The 12,635-nt window shown below is 45.4% G+C and overlaps 1 protein-coding gene across 2 annotated transcripts in view; it reads left to right on the forward strand.

Annotated features, from left to right (window-relative positions):
- Positions 1-1,133: 1,133 nt before the first annotated feature.
- LOC119170189 (glutamate receptor 1) overlaps positions 1,134-12,635 on the forward strand; it is a 200,912-nt gene continuing 189,410 nt past the window's right edge. For both annotated transcript variants that reach the window (XM_037421271.2, XM_075878487.1), the window contains exon 1: positions 1,134-1,611. In XM_037421271.2, the coding sequence (XP_037277168.2) occupies positions 1,473-1,611 (139 nt within the window). In that variant the 5' untranslated portion in view covers positions 1,134-1,472. The remainder of the gene's footprint in view (positions 1,612-12,635) is intronic.

Below are 12,635 nucleotides of genomic sequence, written 5' to 3' on the forward strand. Positions count from 1 at the left end.
AAGAAAAGAACACTGAGGAGCATGGTCGCAGATAGGTGAGTAAATTGGCCACACCGCGGGCAGGCAGCCCCTCTGATAAAGGGCAGCCCTCTTTGAATGAGCCCTTCGCTCCGGCTTCTTGCCGGCGAGCGACGGCCTAAACTCATTTCGTGCGAAAGCCACCCGACGGCAAGCGGCAACACACAAACGCCACGCAGCGAGGCTCCCAAAGCGCTGCTGCACGCAGTTTCCCCGGAGATGATGCTAACAGTCGCGGTACACTCGCGCATGCAGGATAGGAGCTTCCCGCTGCTTTCCACAGGAGTAGCACCGCCGATAGGTGCACGAAGCGGGAGCGCGAGCAAGCAGCAACCATGTGGGAGCAGCGGGCGCACGTAACAGACTCGTAAAAAGAGGGAGCATCGCTCGCTCCCCACTGTCTCCTTTCGGTGTGCAAGCGTGCGCTACCTGCTCTTCCCCTTTCGGGAGTGCAATCCCACTCTTTCCCTTTTTGATCTGCAAGCGCGCGCCCGATCCCACACCAACGGGACGCAGCAGCCCGCGGGTTGAGGCGCGGGACAGGAATGCGGCGCGCATGCTCCGTGGAAAGGACCAAGGAGGATGGAAGGGAATGCGCGCCCCGGAGGAGGCGCTCCGTTTGGCGCGCTCTGGCATCTCGCGCGCGCGCGCGAGGAGAGCAGCTTAGCTTTGCCCCGCAGGCGCGTCGGACGGCGCAACAGCACGCCGTCGCTGTCTCTGTCGTCTTCGCGGTCTTGCGACGTGCCCACAGCGCTTACAACACCGGCAGCAAGGTCGGGAGCGAGCACTCCTTCGTTTATCGTAAGCTTAGGCGGATGTTGATTCCGATACATCGTGCACCCGGCGCGTCATTTCTCTTACTTTAGTTTTATTCTTTAATTAGGGAGTCTTTCTATTTGTTACAAATTCTCGCTGTCTGTGAGAGATTAATTAGGCATTGGTATTTTTGAGTAGCAGGAATACGGGTGCTCTTTTAATCAGTCTGTAGGGGAGGCAAAAACGCTACAGGTGTCTGAAGCCTGCGAGTACAACTATAAGGCAGACATATCCCGTTTTCCTTTTTTTTTTTGCTATCTTCTGTACATTGTACTGGGGCTCCAGTCCTTTTTTTTCGTCTGCCTTGTGCGTTTCATTGTCCTTATGAAAGTTTCCCGCCACCCTTGTCGAGAGAAAGCGCAGACTCCGAACGGGTCCGCAGCGGCAATTCTGCCACTAGCCCATCTTCTTGACACGTGGCATTGCATTTCTGAAAGATAGGATGGAAAATCTCGCAAAAGGGGCCACCGAACGGCGCCGAGGAAGTTCGAAGGAACTGTGCGACACTCTCCGGTGCAGCTGTCGACACGAGGACTGTCGTTCCACCTGAGGAAGAGAAAAAGGCGCCGAGAAGAACACCGGCCAGGCGCTCGACTGTTGCTGCGGTCCATAGATATAGCGCCGTCGCTCCCACGGAGATGTGGTGGTGCCTAAGGCGAAGCGGAATTCTCGTCGGCGGCTGGTTCCACTACGCACTCTTGGTCGTCGCGCTGGCGTTGCTGCTGTGCGGACAGGAAACGGAAACGGCCAAGGGACTTCCGGACAGGATACCCATCGGTAAGCTGAGCACGACTCAGTTTTTTGTTTTCCCCGCTTCCCGTGTTAAGCCATCAGGCTATACGCGTTCACGACCACTGATTCGTCACCCGTGTCATCTGTATTGATTCCCACCACGTGTTACATAACACATATACACCTCCCTGCCTTATTTTCTGACAGGAACCAAAAAAGCTGTAGCCTGAATCACTGGTGAGCTAGATGGAATGTCGTTTCGCTTAAATGGTTACGAAACAAAGTGCTGAACAACCACGAGCCTTCATATTCTGCTTCATCAAGATTAGCTGCTCACATGTGCCATTCGGATTAGCGTCGCTATGCCTCATTGCACAATTGCATTGTGCCTTATTACGCAGAGGGACTGTTAGTTCTAAAAGTGCCGTATAACAAGTGCTACAAAGCACCAAGTTTTCGAAGCTAAGAAAGAATACACTTCCAATAGAAGATTTCAACTGTGCAAGCCTGGGAAATAAACTACCATGTTGAGCAAGAAAATTCTGTCAATAAAATTCTGTTCTGCTGCGACACTCACAAAATAACAGCCTACTTAAAGTTAGGTACTCCTCGTGAGGGAAATGGTAACCATTTACATAAATGCTCAGAGCAATTTTCTATTAATGCATCGCACCAATAAAATGATTCCAGTACAGCTTAATATGAAAGCATTACCTCTACTAACATACACTTTAAGGCAATTATGATCAATAAAGTCTTATGCTGTGCACGGGTTAATAAATGTATTATGCTAGGTACTTACAGTGAATGTCAAGCTACCGATTTTGTAGTGCATGCTCATATTAGTTACTGTAAATACATTTATTTGGGTCCAATAGTTATGAAAAGCCTGATAATTTGAAGAAATACTTAACACAAATAAATCTAACCTAATTTCACACTGCCTATTCTGATCTCTTCTGTGAATGCAGAAAATATGGGAAAGAGCTGACTGATGCCACCTGTTGAATCACGAGAAATACGCCATCCTATTTTGCTTCTAGGTCGTTATTAAAGAGTTCCGCTTGTCTGGATTGTAATGTAGATTCACATAGGTGGTATTTCGATAAGTTTCTAGCAACCTGAAAGAACATTCTTGGTTTTTGTTTAGTTTGTATACCAATGGCATCATGCTGAAGTGCCCAAACATTTATACCTGTATACAACGTTTAGGGCAAATCGCTTTTGAATGATACGCTTCTTGATGAAACGAACAGGACAAAGTTTTTCTGTGGGATTTTTACGCTAAAATAAACTCTGTGTGAAAGGTGGTCATGGTTGGCAGTTCTGATATGCCTTAGCAACGTGCTCGCAACTCAAATGCAGCAAAAACAAACTTACTCCACTCAACTTACAAACGCATCAGCTAAAGCGATGTCCAAGGTTTTGGGAATCATTACGGAAGAAAATATATTGTGCGTGCTCGAAGGTATACTGCGACATGCACGATATGTAAATGCATTATCGCATGGGACCCAAACAACCCGATGGGGTTTTGAAGAAAAACGCAGCGTTTGTTTATCTTCTTTTCCTTCTTCATACATCTGGTTCTGTAGGAAAGACTGATATTTTAGGTTGCATCTACATTAACGAGCATCCGTTGCTTGGGGTCTCCTCACAATGCACTTTCTCAGCGTGTGTCACATGAGGCTGCTTTCTATTACTTCAAAATTATACTTTCGCGAAAAACTGCGCTGTTTATTTAGTAGGACACCATTCGGTGTTTCCAGCCTTTCATAGCTTACAGGAGTCTGGTTGCAAATAGTAGTTAATGTTTTAATCGAAAACGCTTACGGGCGTTGTAGAAAGCGCTCGTGTGTGTCATTTCTTTTTCCCCGTGGGGCGTGTTTTCTGTTCACACTGTTAATTTTAGTTCAGAAATATGCACCAGCTAAGCCAAAATGAAGTTTTATTCAAGTTGTAAAATATATCACTGCATATCCGACATCTGTGACACAATTCTGGTTTTATGTGCCTCAATAAAGTTGTTTCTTTTTTGCAAGAGCAACTGGGTCATTCGGTCACATTGACAAAGGTTTTACATTCAGGGCGAGTGACAGCAATAAGGAAAAAAGTTCGAGCCAGACAGACAGACAGACACAGACAGACTTGTTAATTTCAAGATTTGTTAATTGTAAATGAAAGGACAATGAGGAAGCTATTCACGCTGTCGAGTGATAGCGGTGAGAGCATGCAGTCGTCGGCGTTCGAATACTCTGACCCGCGGCAAGGCAAGTCGGCATTTATACATGCGGCTCAAATCATTATTTCCAAGGATAAATTCAGCTCTTCATGCTCAAGCCTTACCGATCATGGTAAAATAATCTGGAATGTTCCGAGACATTCTGGCACGGTTCGCGCAAGGCAGCAGCTTCACGTGTGCATCAAAGTGGTAACATAGAATACAGAAAAAAAAGGAGCACGCGTGACATTGGCCAAGTCTAAAAAGGCATCGTCCCGATGCTTTAAAGGACCCCTAAACAACCTCTCAATATAAGACAAATTAGCGCGCAATGGATCATTTGCAATAAATCTGCAAGGCGGCTTTCCTGTATTCTGGTTTTCCAGCCAAACCCTCTCGTTCACAGACTGATTTTCTCACTCATTGTGTTTTCGCCTTCCACCCACTTCCCACCCCCATCTTTATGAACGACAGGTGCCTGTGAACCTATAGGCTAAGGCCCGTATTCAAAAAGAATCCACGGCCTTACCTCACGTTTTTCTCAACTCTCTGTACTCTCCACATGCGTTATAAAGACCCAAAAATAATAACAGGGCAAAAAATAAGGACCAGACTGGTTCATAAATACTGTTCCGATTCATTCCCAATGCCCAATGAAGGTTTAAAAGCGATAAGGAAAATTCGAGGAAAGGATGAGGTTGGTTTGTGAATGCGAGCCTGAGGTTTCGCACACGAGGCGACGTCTACAACCCCATTGTCATTGTTGCGGAAATAGATCGTCTTGTACACGCCTGCCTTCACTGAAATTAGCAGCAGCAAAAGCACAGTGAGCGAGGAAAGCAGCCTGTGCGCGAGAGCTTTTTTGGTTGGAAAACAACCTTTCAGGAAAGCCGCCTTGCATATTTTTTGCTAGTGAGATGAGTAGGATGGAGGTAGAATGAGTAGGTAATAGACAAAAGGTAAACCGTCATTTTTCTCGTAAAACACACCAACAAAGTTTCTAATACCTGTATAGGTGTGGTATATCTGGTTCGTTTTAGATGCATGTGGCCACTTCTACGTAGATCTGACGGGGAGCTGAGGGCTTTGTTCATCGGAGCGTATTGGAGCATAAGAAGTCATTATTTGGAGGCTCACCGCCTAATCAATTTCACTTTGCTGAGAGCGCATGTGCACGCCCAAATTCAAAGAATGCGCAGCCTTGTACAGGTGCTGAAATTAATGAGCGCGTTTATTGGCTGAGCCCTGGAATAGAGAAAGTAGTGGAACCTCGTTCGTGAGCCAGCCGTCTATTACTCATATGCTGAGACAAAAATATATCTTAACAATAATCCCTCACGCTGATCTCCTGCATGCCGCGTCGATTGGTGGGGCCCTGTACCAGCGCATGCGCAGATAAGTTTTTCAAGTGTGAAAAAATTCCCGAGGCCCGAGTACTGTGTGGTGTCAGCGCAAGTTTAAAGAACACCCGGCGGCCAAAATTTTCGAAGTTCTTTACTACAGCGCACCTCGTAATTATATCAGTCTTCACACGTAACAGGTAAAACACCATAGGTCAAGTGTTTGTGCATATTTTGTTTTCTTTTCTGCTACTGCACGCCCTTTTCAGTTCACCATCAGCGTTTGTGTTCTCGTGACCATTACTGTGTCCTCCTTACTTTGAACTGTAAAATAGCGTGGACTTCAGGGACGAGACACAAAGAAGGCGACACAAAAGTGCCAAACCTCCGACTAAAATTTGTTGAATAAACACATAAAAAATATACGGGTAACCGGGCGCCTGCGCAACCTCACAGCCACAAAGCCACAACACCCCAAAGTGGTAAGCTTCAGCTCAACAGCAGTTACATAAAAAATAATAATGAAGGTTGTCAAATCACGAGGCACTATGAAACGGTACACCTAGAAAAAAAATTTTTATTGCATTTGAGCTGAATCTTATCACTTTAGTGATGTCGTGGTTTTGTGGTTGTGAACCTGCACAGGCGCGCAGTGACCTATATATTTATCATTTATTTCTTCAATCAGTTTTAGTTTTAGCTTAAAAGTCAGTCCTTGTGTGTCGCCTTCATTGTCTCTCGTACCTGAATTTTGCGCTACATGACAGTTCGATGAAGCACCAGCTAAAACTCAAACAAGGAGCTTGAAAAGTGCATACTTTGCCTGCCTACCTTATTTTGAGACGTTTTTGTCCTTGAGAAATATTTCAGGTAACTGTATACCTCAACAAGGCTCCGGAGGAGGCTACAGTTCGTGATGCGTAGTTGATTTTGCTGCGCTGTATACCGTTGGCCAGGTGTCTGGCTGTAATGTTAGAGCCCGACAACACAGGGTCTTCGTCGTGGCTAACAGCGTGACCAACGCGGACGAGGAAAAGAAAACACACGACAAAGTGCTGGCTTTGAATTGAAATTTTTGACTGAAGCCACGGTGAATCGACCAACTCGTTTCCACGCAGCAATACTTACCTAAACAATACAACGACAAGCGAATTCTCGGTATTGTCTATTGTGCACTTTTCTAAACTATTGACGGCAGGCTGAGTGTTTTAAGGGCAAAAGAAAGCCTTCACAGTATATTCATACGATCTTGCATAAAAAACAAATTGGGCTCTTTTCTAAGCATATAACAGAAGAAGCAGTTTGCGAAGGTACTTCCAAGCTTTTGTATTAAACTTTCTATAGCAGGGTTCATTTTTATCAATGCGAACAACCTAATTAGTGAATCTGTCATGAGTAACACTGACCATTGAGTCCCATTGTCAAACCAAGTTTATCTCGTAATTGGGGCACGTATTCTAATCAGCGCAATTCACCTTCTCTTCCGACGAGGAAAAAGCTTATTGAATAAAGGCACAGGCACAGTGTGGTTCATTCAAGCACTAAATTGTACGGGCGAAACAGTCGGCCCCAAGGCATTAGGAATGCGAATAAAGTTATAAAGCGTTATTGCGTTCTCATGCATGAATGGAAACTATCTAACGATAGCAAAGCATTAGTAGGTCAGTTATATATGCCATAGATAATGCGCTGGACAACAAAAGAATGCACTCGTAAGAGGGGATGACGCACAGAGTATTTCGAGGAGGCGTACTATGACATGACATGCTGGAAGCAGCGCTTATTTTCACATAGGTCATACTGATATCTTCCTGAAATCTAATGTGTGCATGGATCAGTATGATAGAGACGTTCAATGCTATCCATCGCGGTTCCTGTGCAGTTTCGTAAGAATTTTAATGTCAGCACACAGAAGCAGGCAAAGCGATCACTATATATATAACAGTTTTGGTGGATGAGCTGCCTAATTGCTGCGGTGGTCAGCTGTCAGCACGTAAGAAGATGACGGGGTACGCGACGCCAACCAGTAAAAAGAGAAAAAGAAAAAAGAAACATTGCTCTACACTGAACGTAATGGCTACTGGCGGCGCTGATTGACACCCCTCAAGTATAAATGCATATATATAGTCCATGAAGTGGGCAGAAGGATGACCGCCCGTGCGGCTCAGTTCATAGAAAATCGGACGTGTTATCCGAAGGTAGCAAGTTTAGACCTTCTAGAAACCAGTTGTCTTTTCGTCCGCTTTTTTTTTCACATTTATATTGGAATTACTTCTATAAACATCCTCTAGAATTTGCTCGACGTCCCTATCTGTTATACCTCACTATTATTGGGTGTAACAAAAAGCAACGAACCCTTAATTATTATTTCATTCCTACGGTGGATAAATATCTTAGTGGGGGTATCTGAAGAAATTTGGTGGTATGCTGCGCCATACTTCACAACGTTATATAAGAGCGTCCCAGTACAACGACATTAAGGGCTCGTTGCATAGCTCACGCTCTCTGCAGCGTGGGCACATGATCTATTATTTATGACCGAGTTTGCTCGAACGCCAATCTTGTGCCGATCACCAGATTGAGCTAAAGCAGGGAAATTTCATTACGTAACGACGCTGTCAGTGCTGCTCGAACTGCATCAGCACTATCGCAAGCTTCGAGTTCTCTCAATTTTGTTTTTTGTTTTTTTTGCGTTCAACTTTCGCGCTCGAGTGTCGTACACAAGCCTTTGTGAAAACTTCTTTACTTAGGAATCACACCACGGTTTAGAGCATGTCCGCGAAACTTCCACAGCTCGTAAGAAAAATTGCAGCCACCATATTTTCATCAATTTTGAGTGAGTTGCCAGATTTAGGCCACAACTGGCTCTTTCGTGGCAAAACCGACAGCACTGAATTTGTAGGCGTTTTTTTCGCTAAACGTAAAGCCTATTTCTCACTCCCACTACAGAAAAAAAGTGAGATGTAAAATATAAATGACGATGGTTTGCGCACGCAGAGTGGACGTGGTATTCAAAAAGGAAGGTCAGAAGATGACTAAGCTGTTGTATGGAAGCGCATTTGCTGGGGAAGGGCTGTAAAATGCCTGCACAGTTGTCCTCGCTTTTCCAACTATCCTTTTACAGAGGCTGATTCACCATCACTAAGCGTCCTCAGCTGAATATCTCTCGAAATAAGCGACACAGACCTAGAGTTATTTGATCACCAATATAACTGTAGATTGCTACAGTTAATGCGTGACAACGCTTGCCTGCGACACTCACCTGTAGTGTGTGAGCTGTAGCATGAGACTCGCATTATATTACCTTGGGGTTCCCAGTCGATTGCATGATTTCTGCCCTTTCCCTGGAGCTTTCTGCATCTCACGTTAAGGAGCCTAGGTGACCAAACGGCCAGTAATGTGGGCTCCTTTTCTCGTCAAGAGAGAGAGGGAATAAAATGAGGGAAAGGCAGGGAGGTTAACCAGAAATGGAGCATCCGGTTCGCTAACCTGCACTAAGGGAGAATGCGGAAGAAAGATGGGAATGAAAGCGAAGAACAAAATAGAGGCGCAAAAATTAAAAAGAAAATTGAGCTGGCGTGCTATAGCCTATACAATAGGCCACTACCACGCAAAAAGTTCACTAAGACCATTCTGTGTGAAGACAGATCCTGTCGCCTTTCAAGCACTGGTTGTTCTGATAAAGGTCTTTCGTCAAGGCGAGCTAACGCAGCAGCTAGCTGCCATCTTTGCACGCAGTAACGAGGGCAGTGACAGAGAACGTGCTCTATTGTTTCATCACTGCCGCAGTGACCGCAAGCAGCACTGTCTTCCATGCCGATTCGGAAGCCGAAAACTTATTGGACTAGTTGGTCATTCATCATAACTTTAAATGCGAGCGCCTAACTTAGACAGAAACTAGTCTACACAAAGCGCTGACAATCCAGGTACTCTTTATTTCACGCGCTATCACACTGCCTCCTGGATTGGCCTCCTTTCAACCAATAGAAAAGACTCCACATAATGACATCATCATCTAACGTGATCTGATGACGCTATCGTGTCTCACAAACACGTCCCACGACGCAGTCGTTGCATGACTTCATGATTACGATATAAGTTTGCGCCATCTATGATGCCATTGCGTTGTCACGTGGTCACGCCGCAACGTGCCATCCTCAGTGATGTACGTCACGCTGCTTTTTGCCCCACTTCATTCGCGCTTCCTCAAGGGGCCGCTGAACGAGACATCTAAGACTTTTGTGCCAATAAGAAAGAAATCTGGAAGCGATGGTCATATTCTTGAACTTTCTCTGGTAATATACTCAGCTCAGTCTGGGATAATAACCCATTGTTACTAGGGGGCATTTGCCGTTGTAAGGGGACCGTGGTCCGCTTTCATTTCGCGCTTGATTAAGCTTAAATAGCACGCTAAATGCATCCATGACCGTTTCTCGATCCTTTATAAATAATTACTCTGCGCTCAAACGAGATATTTGAAAAAAAACATGAAAGAAGAAAAGGTAGGATGTTTTTTTATGATACACCATGACGGTCGCGACATCCCCAGCTCGCTGCAGTCTTGTAGAAGCAATAAGCAGCAACTCGCTAATTACACCGGATTTCGAACAATAATGAAGTCAAAAAACAAAACATGGTCCGAACTGTTTGCCCTGGACGTTCTGTGCAGGAAGGATCACTCCGATGCACAAAGCGCTTCCAGCGCTACTTGAAATATCAGACTCGCAAATAAAACCTGAATTTCCCTTGAGCCAGAGTTTTCGCTTAATTAGTGGGAATTTAATCTTAATCCTTTTTAACTGGACAAGCCAACGCCAAATATAAGCCTGCTGCTTAGTAAGCTCCCCATTCCAGGTTTTAAGTTACGTAACTTGGAATATAACTTTGTTCTATCTAATGCACTGCAGTGAATCACTCGGACTCTGTGCACTATCCGATACACCTACACCACCAGAATGCACCAGCCCAAATGTAACTCACAGAACAGCGATACTAGCAGTGTCACTTTTCGAAAAAAAAATTGTAAGAGTGCATTTGCTTGCGTGGTGCTGCTGTTGTCTCTCCCTTCCTCAGTGCTTTTTTCTAGCATACGTCAACCTCGTCTTCTATATTTGAGTTTGCTCTCTCTGTCACTTCCTAGAATTTTGAGCTGATGTAACAAGTGCTCAATAGACCCTTTTTGCACGTTAAAGAACCCCAGGTGGTAAAAATTTCCGGAGCCCCCCCCCCCCCCCCCGACTATGACGTCTCTCATAATCATGACGTGGTTTCGGGACATTCAATTGCACATATCAATCAGTAGATTCTTTTTGTAATGCGTATGTGCGCTTCCACGGCATGCACTTCATATGTATCCAAATAATAACGGCACTTGTCGTGCTAAAAGTCGAGACGATGTCTTAGTTGCACGTGCAGGCTGTCTATTATGCATTGTTATGCAAACAGAAACAAGTCTACATTTCCACGAAGAATCTCAGGGAAAACGGTGGGCTCCGAGAGTCAGAACTACTTCGTGTACTACAAGCTTTTGTGATTAGTAAAATCACATATACTCTCCCTTACCTTCACCTTAAATCAGCAGAGGAGGAATCGGTCAACACCCTCCTCCACAGAGTTTACAAATACGCGCTAGACATTGCAATCAATACATCTAACGCACGGCTCGCCCAGACAGAAGTCATAAATACCCTATGCAAAATCCGTGAAGCCCATTTAACAGCTCAATACGCAAGGCTCGCGACCACTAGCGCAGGTCACCACATTTTATCGTCAACCCGAATTAACTTCACCTCGCTCACCAATGCTAAATACAACATTCACCGTCACATACACAAACAATAACTCATACCGCCCCTTCCTAAAATCATGCATCCAACATATCATACTAAGCATCGAATTCTAAGAGCAAAAGCTCTTGAGAAAAAATTGCATGGAGCCAATGACGTGCTCTATGTCGATGCGGCAGAATACCCATCTTCCTCATCCTATGTCCTCTCTGCTGTCGATTATAACGGCAAGGTGCTCATAACGGCATCCATCACTGTCAACTCTTCGGAGGAGGCAGAGGGGGCTGCCATCGCTTTAGGTCTATCCATCCCCAATATCACTATGATTGTAAGTGACTCCAAAACTGCCATACGTAACTTCAGTGCAGGTCGCATCTTATCAACTGCCCTTTCAATTCTTAAGAAACATCCTCCCACGCAAGACGTTGCTCTCATATGGACGCCCGCTCATGCGGGGTTGAGTGGCAATGAGGCGGCTCATACCTGTGCTCGAAGAATGACCGGCCGAGCGCAGGCCTCTGATGGCGCCTTAGACCACGCGGCCTTTTTCAGCGCGAGAGATCGTCTTTTGACCTTCCACGATATAACAAATCACTACCGTCTACAGCGCACTATATACCCCCCCTTACATCATGGAGCTTCGCGCTACCATGAAATACTATGCCACCAGTTACAGACGCGTACGTTGCCTACCCCATCTTTTCGCCATCTTATACACCCTGCGACATACCCCTCCCCTTTGTGCATTTTCTGCCAACAAAGAGCTAACCTAGACCATATCATGTGGGGGTGTACTCGAAACCCACCACCCAATTCTCTACACATTAATAGTAAGAAGCAGTGGGAGGCTGCTATGTGCAGCTCGGCGCCCGAGGTCCAGGACCAGATCTTGGATTGGGCCAAGAGGGTAGCGGAGACTTACGCTGCGTAGGCTCCTCTGACACTCCTCCACCGCACCTTTCCCTCTTGGGATAAATAAAGTGTTTCTCCTCTTCTTCTTCCTCCTCCTCCTCCACGTCGTAACACAAGCAAACTGCACTCGAGTACGCAGTTTGTATTAAGTGGCTACACTCAGCCACAGCTTATCTTGAGAGCAGAGCGAAGGCTATGGAAGCAACACGACTGTAGGCGGTGGTTTTTTGATCGCTTGCGTCGTGAACGCATTCAGAAAATTATATACACGAGAAATGTTAATGGGGGAAATATTTCGGCAGTTCAGCGTACCTTCTGTGTTTTGTTGCGTGTATATTGTTCTTGGAGAACATAATGGGGCGTTTGCAGCCGCACACCGACCCACTGCATCGTCGACACCACATTTGCTTTCGAAAATGGGCGTGCTGAATATGTGGTGCTGTCTAAGATATCTAAAAGCAAGGAGGGTATTCCTCAAAGTGAACAATAACTGTATCTGATTTACGATTTCCCACAATCTGAGTCTCATAATAAATGAAGCAGCATTTATTTCAGCAAGACAAATAAGAAAATGATCAGTGAGCTTAATTACTCTTTTCTGGCACGGCAGCAGACAAGCGCTTCGGTTCTGTAGCCGAGTTTCCTCATATACACTAGAGGGAACTCTGGTGCTAGTGTCTATGGGAGCTGCAACGCACAGCGCTTCAGCGAGCATGAAAATGAATGGTAGTACACGCATTTGTTTAACATGCGTACTTCTGGCCTGCTTTTGGCTTCGTGTGTGTTCGTGTGGCTTGGAACTGTTTTCTC

Source organism: Rhipicephalus microplus, chromosome 2 (assembly GCF_043290135.1).
Source record: "Rhipicephalus microplus isolate Deutch F79 chromosome 2, USDA_Rmic, whole genome shotgun sequence".
NCBI classification, from domain to species: domain Eukaryota; kingdom Metazoa; phylum Arthropoda; class Arachnida; order Ixodida; family Ixodidae; genus Rhipicephalus; species Rhipicephalus microplus.